At 37.5% G+C, this 19,077-nt stretch overlaps 1 protein-coding gene across 3 annotated transcripts in view; it reads right to left on the bottom strand.

Moving 5' to 3' along the window:
- The window catches only part of SMARCA1 (SWI/SNF related, matrix associated, actin dependent regulator of chromatin, subfamily a, member 1), a 62,946-nt gene that overhangs the window by 19,476 nt on the left and 24,393 nt on the right, over positions 1 to 19,077 (bottom strand). For all 3 annotated transcript variants that reach the window (XM_039488826.1, XM_039488825.1, XM_039488828.1), the window contains 11 exons: positions 16,837 to 16,905; positions 14,859 to 14,968; positions 13,687 to 13,913; positions 12,516 to 12,637; positions 11,761 to 11,913; positions 9,755 to 9,887; positions 9,046 to 9,194; positions 8,085 to 8,204; positions 5,964 to 6,074; positions 5,695 to 5,808; positions 1,037 to 1,159 (listed from right to left, as the gene is read on the bottom strand). In XM_039488826.1, coding sequence (XP_039344760.1) covers positions 1,037 to 1,159; positions 5,695 to 5,808; positions 5,964 to 6,074; positions 8,085 to 8,204; positions 9,046 to 9,194; positions 9,755 to 9,887; positions 11,761 to 11,913; positions 12,516 to 12,637; positions 13,687 to 13,913; positions 14,859 to 14,968; positions 16,837 to 16,905 — 1,431 coding nt within the window. The remainder of the gene's footprint in view (positions 1 to 1,036; positions 1,160 to 5,694; positions 5,809 to 5,963; positions 6,075 to 8,084; positions 8,205 to 9,045; positions 9,195 to 9,754; positions 9,888 to 11,760; positions 11,914 to 12,515; positions 12,638 to 13,686; positions 13,914 to 14,858; positions 14,969 to 16,836; positions 16,906 to 19,077) is intronic.

Here is a 19,077-nt window from a genome sequence, read left to right as displayed (position 1 = left end):
TTTATGGATTCATGGAAGTCCTATAGCTTGTGTTATGTAGGAAGTCAACTAGATCATCAGAATGGTCCCTTCTGACCTTAATATATGACTACATCAAGAAATCCCAGGGAAGAGAACCAAAGGCCATCTTTTCCAAAACACAGGCATCTTCCCTGATTCTAAGAGAGATCACATAAAAATCCCATGGTATTTAGTCATGTGCAGAAATTAGAAAGTATCTAAAGATATTGTATATCATGCTGAAACTCAGATATTAACTCGTGGCATCACTACTGCGTACTACCTAACACACAGTCAAAAGCTAGAAACCTCTGCATCGAATTCCTGAAGCACTTTCCTGGTATTTAATCAAGCAAAACTAAACACATTTTAATGACACGTTTGCTTCAGTGAGGGCTAAAGAGGCACTGAGTAAGGCAGATTTGGCCCCTGATAGGAACACAAAAGCTACAATATGAAAGGATTCTGATTTTATTTATACCACCAGAAACGCAAGTTGGAATTGCAGATAACAGCACACACACTTTGGAAGTGTATTACTTGTTCAAAAGAAATATAAAACATGCTAAAAATGTCCTTACGTTGCTTAACCTGATGATCAGTTTGGACTCTCTCTCCTCACTCTTTACCCTGTTTCTCTTATCCTCTCGCCTCTTCCCTATTCTGTGGATTTGGTTTCCTTTCTTGAGTCTTTAGTCTCCTTTCCCTCTCCCACACCTGATGAATTTCTAGTCAAATACAACTGACAAGATGGCTGGATAAAGCAAAGCATCATTTAAATGTCTTTAGGTTAAAGCATTGCTGCATTTAGACTGGAGGAATATTTTTCATTACACCTAAACATTTTGTGCATGTGTTTTGTTTTGTTTTAACTTTCATAACCTTTTGATAGTTTTGTTTTACTGTATACAATACTGAATGAAAAATGTGAACTGCCATTTTTATAAACACACTGCAGTCTCCCATGTATATTTTAAGAGTCATCTTTTGATGAAACGCCATGCACTAAATACTTTAGCTACTTTTATCATTTTACTTGTGTGAGCAGCTTCTCTTTTTCTTCAGTTTCTTCTGGAGTATGAGGTGCAGACTCATCAATCTTCTTTTGTTCCTCTTTTTGTACCTGAGCTGCATTTGGGAGGTCAGGATTCCTAGGGACCTAAGATCAGAATAAAAGGATGAGCAAGGAGTAAAAGAACAGTGTTACATACTCATATCAATCTCACTTTACAATTGACTCTATAAACACAAGTTAAATTTGACAGGATTGATGCAGTCTTCACCACTGAGCATTTGTTACAAAAGGAAATGTTTCTGACGCCTTGATATACTGGTAGAAAAAAAATGTAAAACATGTCACATAGCTACTGGAACATTTTTTTTGCAGCTGGATTTACAGTTTACAGAAATGTTGAGGTTGAAAATATTATCCTTTCAGGCAAGGTGTATATATCAAAATCATAAGTCATTCACCGACATTTGCTTTTTCTTGGCTTACAGGCTCCTGTTTCATTGAAATGTAACGTTAAACCTCACAGGTAAGCAACCAAAGATCTAAGTTAATTAAGTTCCTTAGGGGTGAAGCAATTCCTCTCTATGATAAGTGCTGTTAGAGCCCATAAAAATGATAAAGGTATATTTCTCCAGTGATTAGGAACTAAAGCAGACAATGACTTTTATAACTATTATCTTTCCACTGTGAATAGAACAATTTAAACGTTTCCCCCCCTCCCATTGTTGCTTAAGAGAGAAATGTTTTTTTAAAAGTTATTGCTCAACACTCTCACACAAGAGGCCCTGATCCTGAAAAACATTAGGTCTGCTTTGCACAGTGCCAGGTCCTGTGCCAAGCACATCTTGGGCCTGACCTGCAAAAATGAAAGGAACAGATCTCAGCTGGTGTAAATTGTCACACTTCCCTTCAAGTCAGTGGAACTATGACAATGTAAACCAGCATGTCTGCCACACTGTGTATAACAGAGGTATACTCAATATAAAGGTACACTGCACCCTATTTACAAAAAGAAGTTTTGCTGATTTAAAGATAGGAGATTACAACACTAGGTAGAGCAAGGCAGGTATCTCACTTAAGACCCCAAGTTAGACATACTGGAACAAGTTCTATGCTATAGTACACAGGAGTTTCAAAGAACATGCTTGGGCTTAACAGGTTAGAATTTGGCCCACTACTAATAACCGAGGACACAGGGTACTGCACTATTTCCTTAGAAATCTAGATCCAGGACTACATTTATAATCAGAGATCAATCCAGTTGACAAAATTTCTTTGAATATGATGTAACCCAAAGTAAAGCAACAGTTATGAGACTCATTATTAAAATACCATAAATGGACCTGTTTGAAAGAGAACAGACTTAGAACCCAAGTCTTAATTCCAGCCAAAGCTCACTTGGCACAAGTCCAGAAAGGGGAAGGCAAAAGGTGGCTTTATGCCATCTTTGTGCTCCTTCAATTCTGTGGCTGACCAGATGGTCAGACCCCAGAAAGCTGCTAATTACCAATATGGGATGTTATAGCAACAAGGGATCAGCTGGGTGCAAGTATGTCCTGGTCACACCTTCTTTTCTCTGATCTAATTTCTAGGCAGAAGGCTATGGCATATGAGCAATTATGCCAGCTTTATGTCACCAAAAGGGCACCCTCAATGACGATTCAGTGGTCAGCTAAGCCAAGTACTGCCTCATATTAAGGCTGCCCAACACTTCCCTATTTTCTGTTGCTTATAACTTTGCCGAACTTAACCATTCATGTTCAAATCCTCCATGCCAGGGGACTGCCTCGGGCTACATTTTTTTGGGAAAACTTCAACCAAAACAATTCAGCAGTGTTTCAGAACAAGGCTATTTTAAAATATACACATTGTAGCTGTGTGAAATTCTGGTGACCTTGTCTTTGAAAAGCTCTAGTGTCCACAGACTCTGGACCAGGGACTTGAAGTTTGGCAGCAGGTGGGCTTTGTGTCAAGGACGTGCTTTTCTGCTGCCCCCATGAAAACCTGGCCAAATTATAAGCCTTTGAAAAACTGCAATTTGCACATGCCCGTTTGTAGATTTCAGTAGCTGAATTCCCCAAAGATTCCATTTACACTGGACATGCTCCAGCTCATGGCTACGCAGGTCTTTCCCTACAATTGCAGCTCTGGGCTGTGAAAAGTTTGGTTGTAGACGGATGGTGTGGAGTGGCAGAGAGAAAAATCACAGGGAGAGAAAGGACAGTCTCATGGCTAAGGCAATTGAATGCTTCTTTGGAGAACTGGATTCTAACCCTGCTTTTACCACAGAGTTCCTATGTGATGCTAGGCAAGGTATCATGGAGGTAAATTCTTGACTATCCATGAAGCATTCAAATACTGTAGTGCTGAGCATCATAGAAAAACCTCGAAGGAAATTAATAAATTCTGCCCACTGAATTCCCACATCCGAGTTTATTAGATCAAAAGAACAAAGGAATAAGAAAACGTAAGCGGAGATATGATAAAGATGTCTTAAATTAAGAATGACATACTAAGCAAATGGGCCACTCCTTTCTGCCCTCTCTTATAATTCGAAGTAGAACTATGAAATTAAAGACAATCAAGTTGAATGGACAAAAGGTAATTTTTTTTCTTTTTTAATTACACAAAATACATAAATATGTAAAAGTAATTTCTATAGGATATTATTCAACTATAGCATTGTAAGAGTTAAAATGTGGTTGCACTTACATATAAGTAAGAAACAGCAGTTGCACAAGCTATGACAAAATTACAAACTGTATCATCCTCATACTTCTGGGCATATGGAAAGGTAATAACCAGCTGAAGTCAGCAAGACATTTCTTGCTGTGGCATATTACAGTATTACAAGTGGCAAACTGCAGTGCATGCTGGGAGTTTCCCCACCTTACTCTGAAGAGTCCAACATAGGCTGCTAAATCTGAAGACAGGATAAAGGACTATACCTATTTTCACTGACCTGTTCCAGTAAGGTCTGTTATTAAATAGAGAAAGCTGACAATGTGTTTCCCTCCCATTCAAGCAACCAACACTATAGTTATACCATTGTGCTCAAGGTGCTTAGTGTCTCTCAAACTGTGAGGTCCGCTAATCTTGAGAGATATCAATCAGGCTTAGTAAAGTGAAAAGATGCATTGTAGGTAAAAATCAGTGTAACTTAAGCTGACTATAAAATGAGCACATGGTTAGGAAGTTTCTAATTTGCTAAAATTTCTAGGCTCATTTTAGCTTAGAACTCTGCAAACTGCCCTCTGTTAATAGTAAATAAAAATACTTTCATTATTGCTATTTATTTTACAAGGTTCATAACTGTGGTAGGTACTTTACAACAAGGATGCGATGACATGGTTGCTGCCCCAAAAGAGTTTACAATCTATGCCACCTAATGTATTTTTAATTTTATTTAACTCTAGAGGAGAATCCCATTGTATCCCCTTTTCTAAATCATACACTCAGGAGAGATACAATATTACAGGCCCTCTTTATCTCGTAAGTGGAATGTTAGGGCAAATTTTAGTACGTTAAAGGTGTTAAGGTTAATATACACAACTCCTTTAAAGTCTTTGTATTTTCCTGGAGCGGCATTTTTCTTTAAGAATTGCTGCTACATTTGCCTTTCACCTGTTCTCCATGAGTTCTCAAAAATGATTGCCAATGGCTATGGCATCACCTCCTTCCTTTAGAACTCAGACGAATTTAATCTAGTCCTATTGATTTAAATACATTTAAGTTAGCTAAGTGTTCTTTTACCTGCCTCTAGTTAATATTCTATTTCTAGTTTATATTTATATCACTAAGCCTCTTGCTTCTTTCATTCTTTTTGCTGAAAGTATTAAGCACGTGCATTGGGAAATTACCTTTTCCTCCTCTAATTGTGCTCACTCCTTATTTAACAGTAGTCCTATATTTTCCTCCATACTTTTTGCTCCTAAGTAGCTACCCCCCTCCCATAAAACATTTCCTGCATTTTTTTTTAATTAAAACCAAATTTTGGTAATACTACATCATTTTGCCCTTGTCATTTCAACATCGTATTTGTTGCCATGTAATCCCATCTTCTGACTTCTCCTGCATTACATTTTTAGATCACTTTGTAATTTCATGTTCCGACTATATCTTTTCCTGGACAAATCTCTTTCCTGTCTCTCTCATTTTGTCACAATTGGCCTTATTTCTGCACTAAGTTATACCTGTGTAAATAAAAGAGCAATTCCACTGAAGTCAATGGAGTCACATCAGTATAAAACTAGTTAGTGCAAGTGCAAGAGAGAAGAGAATTCAGCAGCTGAATAGGGGAGACGCAAGTCCTAAGACCTGCATTAGGCATGAATCCAGTTGCTAGGGCTCAATAAGGGGAACCAAACATTGCTGGTGTCTGTTTTAGTCTTTGCTTAGTATTAATGAAGTAGGATTGTTATTTTGTAAAACATCAGGCTCTTCTCTTGGTTACATTTCCTGGATCTTGTTAACTCCACATCACAAGAGGTCCAAGAGTAATCAAACCAACAGCAAGTCAACACAAATACAAGATTGCTAGAAAGCCTCTAAATTACCTATTAACATGACGTTAGTACTTTCATTTGCCTTAAGAATTTAGCAATTCTCACTATTACAACAAATCTGGATACACTGGTGCTAATACATTTCATTCATTTGAAATAAAGAAAAGTTATTATTACCTTATAGCCTATAGTCTTGCGATAATAAAGAATTTCTTTTTCCAGAAGCTCAAACAATCGTGGCGGAAAAAACTGGAAATCTTGAATATTTGGCTGTTTGGGGGGTCGTGGAGCCTTTAAAAATACACATATATGACCATTACATTATTTTTTTATTACTTTCAGTTGCCATAGTCCAGACAGTAGAAACGTTTTACACTGTAAAACACATATTGATTTTACTACAAGTTGAAAAGAGTGGTACAGATTAAAAATCTATATTCTTTTACCTTGGGAACTTTCGGTTCACTAACACGCAGGGCTTCTCTAAAATATGCATCCACTGCATAGTTTGCTTTGCGCTCTCGTTTTGGAGGCTCTATCCATTCCATCATACTCATCTACACACAAACAACAGTTTAAATAACTCCAAACATCTTCTTGAAATCACAAAATAGCAATTATAGTAGTCAGTTTGGGTTGAACTAATTAAGATAGTTTTCACCAATAGACCAATAGTATTTCTATTGTGAACACTGGTTAAAGCTTATGTTTCAGCAGAATTCATGCTACAAGGTTCATCACTAAGAGGCAAATTCTGATGAAAGCATTTTAAACAAATATACAAAGAGGACTTCAAAGGGGTATGGAGGTGAGGCCAAACACGTAAGTAGCCATGCGGAGAAGACAAGGGATGTGGCCCTTCATTCCACCACTATCTCTGCCAAGACATGCTAGAAAATCTACATGGAGGGTTGTACATATGTCCTACTTCCGGGCTACTCCTACCTCTGGCAGCATTACTCACACACATGCTATATTCTAATCAATATTAGCTATTGAATGGAAACTTGCCAGAAACACCACAGATATCCAGGGGATAGTGCCATATACTAAGGCTACAGCTCAACTCCGTCCACTATTATCTGATACACCACCGAACACAGAAGAGAGGTGACAATGTTGTGCTGGCTTTGCTCCCCTCCCTGTGCTTTTTAAAGGACTTACCAGAAGAAACTGTTATTTATCCCCACTGCACATGCAACTGAGAGAACGACAGAACCATAGTTAGCAAGGTGCATTTTTCTACCATATTTTCAAAAAGTTGTGAACACAGCTTCAAAGAGATCTGAAATATCAATTACCATTTTAGGCTCTGAACCTTCAATGACATCCGCATGGATAGACTCCTGCAGTTTTACAAAGCTCCACCAACGTCAAGGAAGCTCTGCGAGTGCGAGAATGCAAGATTCTATCCATACCGATATTTTTGCAGTACCAGAGCCCTCAGGCTGCATTCAAGAATTTGTTACTGTATATCTCCAAATATGTATCATGGCCAAGCTCTTCAGTCATCACCAGTGTTGGTATAACAAATGTATCTGACAATGGTGAATTAACCATAATCATACAACAGGTTCTGCAAGATCAATACCACTATTAGTGCTGGTTAAGCTGGCTTGTTCCAACACAGAATAGAAGATACCAGCAGGAGGAAAATATAATGCTGAAAAGATTTCCAAAATGGTTTCCCCTACCCCCACTGTCTGGATTGGTAGGTAAACAAGGAAGCTTAAGGTGAGAATAAATATATGACATTCTTCCTGTGATGCCTTGCTATAAAAAGAAATTTGCTTTGGAGTGTAATTTTAAAAAGTCAAGGGCCCTTATTTTTGGTTCCTGGAGCACTCAACAAAATTCAGTAAGGGGCACAAAGGTGGCGCAAAGCCACCTTAGTCTCATACCCAACCTACAGTGGATGCTTAAGAGGCTGTTAACAACAGATGGGAAATGTGGAGGTACAGGGAAACCTTTGGTCACGTCCCCTGCACCAGCCACAAGGAGGGAAGTGGCATCAGAGCTGCTACGGTGGCTCCACACACCACTGGACAACACCCTTATGCTGGGGTGATCCTCCTGTGGCCAGCTAAGCAGTTGTATACACTACTGGAGTGGTGCAAAACCACCCTAATGCCAAGGAGAATCTGGCCCATGTTCTTTTGAAGTCAGTGGGTGTAATTTTAATCTCAGTTACACAGGAATAAAACCAGTGTAACTCCAAAGACTTCCAAGAAGAATGAGGCATAATGGAAGTTTTGCCTCAGTCAGAACTATAAGATTTGGGCAATAGCAGCTTTCCTCTTTTGAAATGGATGTTTGTAAAGAGTAAGTTTTTTGACAGATGAACCTGATTTTTTTTTTTTTTTTAAATAGTACCATAGATAAAGCAAAATTTTAGAAGAGCAAAGTAAAAAAAGTAAAAATTGTTCAGTGAATTCCCAGCCTCTTATTTATAGCTATGGCATTCCTAATTAAATGTTTTTATGCTTGTGAAAATCTGATTCATTACAATCATAAGATGAGTGAAAGTAAACACATTGTTACATGTATGAGAAAACAAACAAAGTTACCTTTTGTTTTTCTCTATAATCTTCACCTTCAAAGTTGTATAAACTCATCTCTGTGTCCATAGTGAAGTTCCTTAAAGAGCTCTCTCCCATTTTTTGCAAACGTTCATTCATTTCAGCTGTCTAAAAATAAGGCACAGAGATAATAAAAGTTATCTTTATCAACACATCTGAGATGTTTTAAATTCTGTATGAAGTTTCTAAAAATAAATCAGCATCGCTCACTTAAGTTTTCTCCCTTCTTTTTTACTTTCATGTGTATTAGTACCCATCTTTCATGAGTAGTAGTACCCATCTCCTTCATTAGGAACTGAAGCACACCTTTTTTCCAGTCCTTTAGTCTCGTGCACTGAGATTTCCTATTAAGCTAAGTTTAGTATGCTGTTACAATGTGGCCCAACATCTCCTATACATTATGCTGGTACCAAATAATTTCAACAAAATTTATGTACAACTCTTCTGAGCTGAAAAGGTAGTTCATTAGCCCACTAAGCTACCTATTGCCATATATAGTTTCAAAAAGATCTTACATCTATTTAAAAAAACCGTCATAGGATTTCTGACCAATAGTTTAACAATACACACTTCTAAAAGCTTATTTAATGAAACAACAGTGCTAAAGCTAACATTTTATTAATTCTTTTAGACTTGGAAAAAAAACCTGCTGCTTTTGAGAGACCTTAAAAAAAAAACCTCTTATGAAAAATTAGATTGTAACATATTCAGGTAACTTACTGAGAAGCAGGAAATGAGAGCACATATAACAGATCTACAGCTTTTTCCCTTCAAAGATGTTTCCTATTACATAGAGAAATGGCAGATAGCTGCTAGTACAATAAATACAAATTCTGTCTGATTTTTTTTTGTGGATGAGCAACAAAACAAGATTTACAATTTAAACAGAATTGGTGATTCTTAACTCTTTTATTTTACAATTATGTTCCAAATGCAACTATGCTCTCACCTTCTTTTCACCTCTTTCTAAAATAGTGGTAATATCTTCCTCTGTCAGTTCACTGTCCTTGGAAGCAAAAACATGCGTGGCTCCATGCCGGATCATCTGCAGCATTTCATCTTTTGCTAGTTTGTTAGACTGCTGATCTATGAGTCTTCCTAGCATTAGAAATACATTGAAGGCTTTAAATCAAAATGGTCAACCTTTCCCATGCCGAGCCCAACCTGAAACACCCTTTCCATCTAGTGAGGGCCAGCTTCCCATTTAGCAACACAGGAAGGTCAGGGGAGTTGCACACTGAGCTTCAACTGAAATTGCAATGCAATTTTGCAGTTCAATATATTACAGAAATGTAAATAAATGCATTACCTACTGAACTGGAACACGTCTTTTTTTTTTTTATAGCATGCATATTCAGAGAAGCACCATTCAATAGCTACTTTGCTTTTACTAATTCAGTTTCTTGGGAGTAGGTGTTCTGTCCCGCACTCTTTACTCAGGCAAAACTCCCATTAATGTCAAAGAAAGCTCCATCTGAGTAAGTAGTAAAGAATCAGGCCTTTAAATGGATGCTTGCTATTTTAGGTTCAATTAATATTCCACTATTACAGACATCAGGCCTAATTCTTCAATGCCTTGCACTCTATATGGTTATTTAATCCTGTGCAAAGTGAATCAACCAAATTCTGTCCTCAAAGGTGTATACAGTATTTGATACCTTGCTGTATAACTATAGAGTCCAGTCTCAGTTTTATCTCAGCCCTTTCTACAATCCTGTCTTCAACAGTATTGTCAGTGATAAGTCGGAATACACGAACTGGCTTCTTTTGACCAATACGGTGTGCACGATCCTAAATAAAATAAAATTAAAAAAAACTTTTAGGTAATAGCACCATAGCAGCAATTTGGCTGAAATATCTTAGCACAAGCATCAGAAGAAACTAATTTCAAATTATTCTAGATTATTTTCTTGGTTTCCTACTTACTGTTGAATAAGTCTACAGAACTGATTTTTTTTTAAATCACTATTAGTGTAATATTTATACATACTGGGAAAGATTGACTGATCTCAGATACACCAGTGTAAATCTAGAGCAAATGAACTGAAGTCAGAATTACTCTGGATTTACATCAGTGTAACTGAGTATTGTGTTGCAGCTAATCTAGCAAATATTGTGGTGATTCAGTATAGAAAATTTACACAAATTACAAACAAATATGACAAGAAAACAAATAGGAATTTGTTCTTCTGTTCGATTTAAAAAAAAAAATCTGCTTTCTAGTGGGCCATAAATCATTGGTACAAGAATTCTGGATTGTGTTGCACTTAATCCCTGATACTCGGAGCTGTTCAATATTTTTTTAGGGTCAGGCCCCAAATGCAGAAAAGAATTGTAATAAATAATAAATTAGAGCATCATACAATAGAAAAATGGCAAATCCCAACTCCCAATGCCAGAGAGATTTAGACATGGTTTTTCTACTTGTGGTTAAATAGTAGAGTGATTAGAGAACTTAGAAATACCTAAGATAGAATTATTATGTTAGTCTATGTTGTATTGTAATATTTTACATTTGATTCCTTTTAATGCCTCCATCTCCAGCAGTTATGCTCTCCTGCATATTAATATAGCAGCCTTCCTTCTGAATAATCTCAAAATACCTCACAAACTATGCACACATTGCACCACAGAAATTTAGCCTACTTCTGCAGCACAATGTAGTAGTCAACATGCTTCACAACAACATGGTGAAAAGACATTTTCACTAAGGCCACCAAAACAAAATCATATAGGTAGCGCTATATGATCTTTAACTTCCATGTGAAACAAACTAGAGGCCTTGGTTGTAATGTATCACCCAAAAGAAGATAATTTTTTTTAGCTCAGAGTTGATCTTTTTTCCAATAGTAAGATTATTCCTGGATCTCTTTGTGTCCCTGTACAGGAGCTGGGCACAATCCAATTGGGCAATAGAGGAACTAGCCTAGTGCACCAATAGTACTAGGCTCCACGTAAGGGCAAAAAGAGGCCGTGCAGTCCTAGCACTGAGGTAAATGCTTCACTGTACCCTGTAAAAAGGTGGCAGAGATGTTGGTCCAGCATGTGATTTTCCTAGAACCCAAGTCAGAATTCTGGCTACGCCTCTTCTGATGTGTCTCGAAGCCAATCTGCCCCTAAAAACTGTATGTGCCTTTCATCGTTTATTGCAATGTGTTTTTACAGTCATTGAATTTTGCAATTGACTATTGTCAATGTTTGTGTGACAAAACAATACTGCTGGACTATGGTGGGGAACGTAATCATTTATGAGAGACAATTTCAGCATTTTTTCTTAGATGGATATTTTTGGGGGGAAAGAAATTTGCCATTTCTTCCGTAATTTAGGTTACAACTTTTTCCATCAAATTGCACACTTTTTGGAATTATCTATTAATACTAAAGTGGAAAACTCTTTGCAAATAGCCATTTTTACAAGAGAAGATTCTTTTTCCAAAACTGTACTTTCAAACCAGAACAAGGATTTAAGGGTTTCCCCCCTCCCTTTTGTTAATAGGTACTTGAAAATGGCATAACTCAACATGGAACCTGCTTTTCTTTTTCCCCCTCCTTTTAATCCACACTACAACTTTAACAAAGCTGTAACATTGGAAAAGTACTACCACTATATTCCTTCCTAAGCCTTTGAGTTCTATCATATGTATTATTTTATATGGCTACTCACCATAGCCTGCAGATCCACTTGTGGATTCCAGTCTGAATCATAGAGAATAACCACATCAGCAGTTGCCAGATTAATCCCCAGACCTCCTGCCCTGGTACTGAGCATAAAAATGAATTTGCTACTGTTGGGAGCATTAAAGGTGTCTATTGCTTCCTAAAAGAAAATAGAAACTCATTAAGATAGCAGAATCCTCAAATAAATGATTTTATTAGTGACTTTCTTTGGTGTCAATATACCATACCAACAACTTTAAAAGGCCAGGTTTGCATAGGCAAACCAAATAATTTCTCAGTCACTATAATGAAATGTTTCATCATAAAATTGTAAAGACCCACAAGTCCTACACTGTGGTCCTGACCTTGCAATTTACAATACAAGCATACCACTACTCACAGATGGAGCCCCAGAAGTCAGCAGGGCTCTGCATAGTCACAATAACCTACTGCACATTGTCAAATTATAGGATTTGGACCTACATTCCCAACCAGGTACTGTAAGTATGTGCCTCAGGTTACTTATTCAATTTCAGCCCACTTTTCTAAATTTCTAAAAGTTAAACATATTCAGGGTATATTAATATTGCCTCAGATTTTCCAAAAAAGAGTTAGTAGTACTGAGGCAGACCATACATTTGTCCTTAGGCAAATCTAGAGACTTTACTTTCAAATTGCATGCAGGTATCCAATGGCAGAGTTTGTCCAACTCTAAATAACAAGCTTAAATAATGAAGCAGTCCTTGTTAACACATCTCTCACCTCTCTTTCTTCATGAGGCGTCTGTCCATCTAGTCGGCAGTACTCATAACCACGCCACATGCAATAATCCTCCAGAATATCCAGTAAGCGGGTCATCTGACTAAAAATGAGCACTCTGGAGCCTGACAGATTGGTACAGAAAAAAAAGTAATTTTAATATAAACCTTATCACGGAACCAAACAGGAATAGGTTAAGTGCACAGAGAGAATTAATGTGAAATACAGTACCACCTTTACATAATATTCCTTCCTAACTGATGATCAGTTTATTCAAACTGTTCTATTTTTTTTTTTGTAAGTTTATTTTTCAGTAATTGATTTTAAACTCCTATTCTGCAATTTTTTCCAATAAGAGTTATTTTTACTATTTATAACAGTATCCGGATATCAACCGAAGAAATAAAAGAATATTCTTAAAGACGGTAACAGAAACACTAGATTTCCCCCCTTTTCCTCCTCCCCACCACAAGAACTGTTTTTCAAAAAGATGGAGATCACTAGTCCCCCCAGTTCATGCATTGTGGGGAATTTTAGTTTGTTTGGGTTTTTTTAAATAGGGCTTCTACCAAACTTAAAATCCATTAAATTCTACATTCTCTGCCCCACATATTGTATTGACATTCCATCATTTAAGTGATATTCCATTGTCAATATATGTAATAGCAGTGGTGGAAGAAACCCAAAATGTTTGGAGCTTGAACAAACAAACGATCTAATATACAGAAGTTTATTCAAATCTACTATGGCTCCAGCCAGTCCGTGCAACCACAAATACCAGCACTCTGAACAGGACCTGGCTCTCCAATTCTTGTCCTCAACTCCCATGGAAGCCTATTGGCCTACAAGCCATATCAAACATCAACCTGACAGGCGGTCAGGTCTGGTCTCTCCTGACATATCCCCTTCTCATCTCCCAAACTTCCCTCTTAATGGCTTCCTATTCCACTCTTATTTTTCTTAACTCTTCTCATTTTTTCCCTCCCACCTTACCCCTCTTTGTCATTATGAAGTTCTCCCTTCCTCTATGCCTTGCCTGCCACATAGAAATGCCACAAAAAACTTTTAGTTTGTAACAAATAAGACTTTATAGATGGGAATGATTTTTAAACTGGGCCATTTTATTTGTTATTAATACTCTTCATATAGCTATTGTTCTATAGCTTCCACTCACCCTGTTCTTTGAGTTTGGCTAGCAGTTTATCCAGAGCTACCATTTTACCACTGTTATTGACAAGATGCATGTCAGTAGTATAAGGAGGTCCAGGTTCAGCACCATCGAATAGGTATGGATGGTTACAGCACTTTCGCAACTGCATCAAAATATTCAACAGACGCATCTTATCCATTTTCCCAGCGGAATTTAGAATGTCAATATCTTTCATCAGGATCCTTGTATACCTGAAGTTTTACAGGCAATAAATAAGGAGTTTACAGCATCTAGTTTGTGCATATTTAAAAACACAAGTAAGTCTCTAAAATGTCCTGGGGTTACTGTGCTTTTTTGTTTATTTTTTAAGCTGGATAATTAAAACATCCACCGTTACATTATGCAGGATTTGACAAAAATTAGAAGGGACATAAATTCTTATGCTCCGGTATGTAAGCCAACATCTGACCAAAAAAAAGTTTCCCTTTGAAACAGGTTATTCCATAATTATTAGCCATTGAGTTTCTTGCATTTCTTCTGAAGCATCCAGTTAAGGCCACTGTCTGTCAGCTTTGGGATTAGATGGACCAGTAGGTCTGATCTTGAGAAATTCCTGTTTTCCCATCACTATGTTTGATAGCTACATAAAAAGAGATGGATGAAAAACTTCTTTTTTTAAAAAGAAAAACAAAAAAACCCAAAATAATCAAAACCCTTTTTCCATTTCACACCTCTGCACAATTGCATCATGCTTCTGTTTTAGATTTAGTTCTACTCTTGTTACTGTAAATACACTTTTGGCAGGTACTGGGGAAAAACATTCACGTAAGCCGCTCCCTAAAAGCAGGGCAGGAGAATCAAGGCAGCATGTTAGCACATAATTCAGATAGTCCCACTGTGCATCAACAAAAGAATGAAACTGACTAGACACATTTATTTAATGCACAAGTTTAAAAAAATCGACAATTTTTCTCTAGTTCCTTTTAGTTTCAGTAATAGTGTTTTTTTAACTAGCAGATACAAATATTTCAGGTGGAAATGTGCTTTTCTAATTAACCAAGTCCCTTTATATGCTGACCATACCTATCGTAGAGACATGGCTACAAAAATAGAAGAAAAATATATTGAGTCTAATATAAAGTACTCTATTATTAGTTATAATTTAGAGCAATTTTACATTAATCTAAATAACTTACCATTCTCTCTGCATTTTACTGAGCCCAAGGTAAATCTTTACTTCCTTTTTTGGAGGCAAGCTCTTTTCCACTTCAGCTTTTATACGACGTAATAAAAAAGGCTTCAAAACCTACAAAATAAGATGTCTGTGTAAACTATTTATAAATACAAGACTGCTTCAAATGTGAGATTAGTTGGCTTGATCCTGCAGCATTTGCTCAGCTCAAATTCTGAACAACTCATATTGCTCGCATAGTGACCTCATCAGACCAGCTCTGCTGCAGCCACCATCTGAGTGAAAAAATTAAGCTGTCCACTGGTTCCAACCGTTCTTGCAGGGAGTGGGAAGGACTACATGCTCCCTATGACATTTAGGCCAGCTGATGTGGAGCAGATGGCTGTCCTATCTCGCTACAGAACAGCAAAGTGGGAACCACCCCTCCTATCTCTTCAGAGATAACTTAATCACCAAGTGATAATGGTCTTAAGAAATACTGTTGAGCAGAAGAGAGGACAAAGTCATTTCTATAGGCCTCTCTGGATCAAGTTGTTAGATAGTTCCTCTTTACTCCCATAGCCACAGTGGGAATCTGGGTCCATATCCATCCACGTAGCCACAGGCAGAAGAAAGAATAGCAGCAATTTAAGTAGCCTTTTCTCATGGCTTAAGCAGTGAGAGGGACAGGGCCAAGAGTAGACTGGCTCATGTGGTCAATGTAACCCCACAATGATCACTCCAACATTCACAGACATGCTGATGTGACTAACTTATTCTGCTGGTTCCCTTCAAGTGCTGACAGGTGAGGCTCTATTTTATTCGGAATTATGTATCTAAGGAATGCATAAAATGTAACAAGGGGCTTCTCTTTTCAACTATCAGAGGGGTAGCCGTGTTAGTCTGGTTCAGGAGAACCTTCTTTTCAACTAGATAGGCACATCCAAAAATACACTATTCTAAATCAGAAATACACAACAGCCCATGCGTTGCACTGGAACTTATGCTCCCTAACATATCAGTTCAGATCATCCACACAGATCAACACTGCAGATGCCTCTTTCTGGATTCATGGTCTACATTTAGGGACAGAGCAGGAACCGAACAAGAGAGGGAGAAGAGTGGGTGGGATGAAGACAAGGACAGAGGTGAGGGAAGATGAACACGGTCCTCCTCATTTTGGCTCCCAAGAGACCCCTCGGGTTATATTATTTCCCCCTCCTCCAGATCTTCCCCTACAGACTTTTGGGCCAACTGCAACTAGGGTGAGTCTTTGGTTACTCAGCTCCAACATCGGAGGGGGGAGAAGAGGAAGGGGCACCAAGGCCTTGAGCCAATGAAGAAGTACAAGGCCTTTGAGCGGATGACCCTACCTTCAATGACCTGAGCCATGGGTTTTTAAACATCTAGTTACTCAGATCCAATAAAATAAAAATACCATTACAACTGTATTAGAGCCGAACAGCAAGATTTCTTACCACAGAATTTCAAAAATAAGTGTTGTGAACTTTTCCTCTTTTTGACATCCTCCTCTATTAATACACTAAAGAAAATGTTAAAAATGTTGATTCTAAACTAACCTCAATAAAAGGAATATTCACAGATAAAACTGAAATTCTGTCTTGACTTCACCCCAGTGTCAGTGCAGCACATCAATAATTCAATATAATTAATAGTTTCAAAACTCCTTGCAATTCTTAGTTTGTTTATGGATTAATAAGTTTTGATGTTTCTATTGCAGACAGTGATGTTATAAAAGAAAAATTTGGAAAAAGTAACAGAAATGCTGATAGATATTTGACCAATATGTATTATGGCGGATACTACTGTAAAAACAATATAAATATATTGTAATTCTAAAATTAATGAGAATACAAACATTTATATACATTTGCCACAATACATTTTATCGTAATTTGAGGAGAAATAACAGACAAGCATTAGATTTTTGTTTTAAAGTTATTTTATAGCAATAATATATTACCATCACTGCTATTACTTACTGCATGAAGTCGTTCTACAAGCTTTTGATCACCAAGACAATTTTTAGTATCAAACCATGAGTCAAAGTCCTGTAGGAAAAACAAAATGTTAGTATGTACAGTTTCATCTTTACTTTCAACAACAGACACACATGTGAACATAACCGCAGCCACACTTGGTCAGACCAATGTTCATATAGACCAGCCTCCTCTCTGACAGTGGCAAGATGCTTCAGAGACTCAGCAGAACAAGGACAATTTCAGCAATCCATCCCGCCATCTAGTCCTAGCTCCTAGCAGTTGTAGGTTTTGGGACACCCAGAGTCTGGGGATGCGTCCCTGACCAGCTTAGCTAATAGCCATTGATGGATCTATCATCCATGAACTTATCCAATTCTTTTTTTAACCCAGTTAGGTTTTTGGTTTTCACAACATCCAACGGCCACAAGTTCCACAGATTGACTATGTGTTGAATGAAGAAGTACTTCCTTATGTTCACTTTAAACCTGCTATTAATTTCATTGGGTGACACCTGTTTCTTGTGTTACATGAAGGGCCAAACAACACACTTCCCTATTCACTTTCTTCATGTCATTCATGTTTTATAGACTTCTACCATACCCACCCTCCCAAATCTCTTTTTAAGCAAATACGTCCTCACATGGAAGCTGTTCCACGCCCCTAATAATTTTTGTTGCCCTTCTCTGCACCTTTTCCAATATTAATAACCTTTATGAGATAAGTCCACCAGCACTGCATGCGGTATTCAAGGTATGGACATACCATGGATTTATATAGTGGTATTATATTTTCTGTTTTATTATCTATCCCTTTCTTAATGGTTCCTAACATTCTGTTAGCTTTTTTGACTGCTGCTGGACATTGAACAGATGTTTTCAGGGAAGTATACATGAAGACTCCAGTATCTGTCTTGAGTGGAAACAGCTAACTTAGACCTCATCATTTTGTACATATAGTCAGGAACATGATTTTCCAATGTGCATTACTTGGTTTGCCAGAGTTTATGCTCCTTTCTATTTTCCTCATTAGGATTTGACTTCCAATTTTTAAAAATACTTTTTTACCTCTCATCACCTGTTTTACTCTGCTGTTTAGCTATGCTGGCATTTTTTGAGTCCTCTTACTGTTTTTTTGTGTTTTTTTTTTATTTGGGGTAAATGTTTAATTTGCGCATCTATTATGGTGTTCTTAAATAGTCTCCTCGCAGTTTGCAGGCATTTCGCCCCTGTGACGGTCTTTTAAATTTTTGTTTAACCAGCTTCCTCATTTTTGTGTAGCTCCCCTTTTTGAAGTTCGGTGCTATTGGTGGGAGAGAGGGTTCCTTTTGGCATTTTTCCCCTACAAGGGTGTTAAATCTCATTACATTATGGTTGACATTCTCTCACCATGATGTAAAAATGAAGTCAATGGAGTTACACCAGTGAGAAGACACAGGCCACTGTTCTCGGCAAGTTTAACAGCATCCATAAACTTTCAAGCCAACTGAATAACTCCACTGGTAACACGTAGAACCTCTTTTTAATAGAAATGCCTACTCTGTTCCATCTAGGATTTTATACCAGGCCTACCACTGTAACATCTGAGTGCCTATCACAGTGCGTCACGTCAGGTTGCATAATGAAAAGCAGGGGGAGACACAAGGAAATGGGACCATAAAAAGTGAGATCAGATAGAGACATGAAGCAAGAAGAATGGAAGTAACTGAACCAATGCAACAGGAAGATGAGTAGAGTGACAGGAAAAAAAGCAAAGGGAAGGGATGGTGAAAGGAAAAAGAGTGATAATTCTAAGTGAAAAAGCATAAAGTTTACTGTGCAAATTATATGTCACAACTTGGTTTAACGCATATTTGTAAGCAACAGTGATATAAGCAAAGATTAAATCAGTTTAAGTTTATCCACTTTAATTTAGCAGCATTTTACACCCACTTTGCACAGGTGTAAGTGTTACTCAAAAAGCAAAATCCTAGGAAAACAGGCCCTAAAGCCTTATCTAGACTACAATGTAAAGGTGTTAGCTAACACATGCTAACTGAAACATCTTACAAGTCTAGTGTAGACAAGGCCATTTTAAAATGTGCTGGTTCATATGTGTTCATAAAGCCAACACCATGCCTTTAAATCCTAGTCTAGCCAACAGCTGAGCATTTGCAGAATTTGGCCCTTAGTTTGTAAGTGAGCCACCAAAATGTGGATTTTGACAGTATTAAGCTGGCATGAAAAATTCAGTCTGTTCCCTCTA

Source organism: Mauremys reevesii, linkage group 9, assembly GCF_016161935.1.
Source record: "Mauremys reevesii isolate NIE-2019 linkage group 9, ASM1616193v1, whole genome shotgun sequence".
NCBI lineage: Eukaryota > Metazoa > Chordata > Testudines > Geoemydidae > Mauremys > Mauremys reevesii.
Note: the sequence above shows the minus strand (reverse complement) of the source record. Positions and strands in the feature narration are given on the sequence as shown.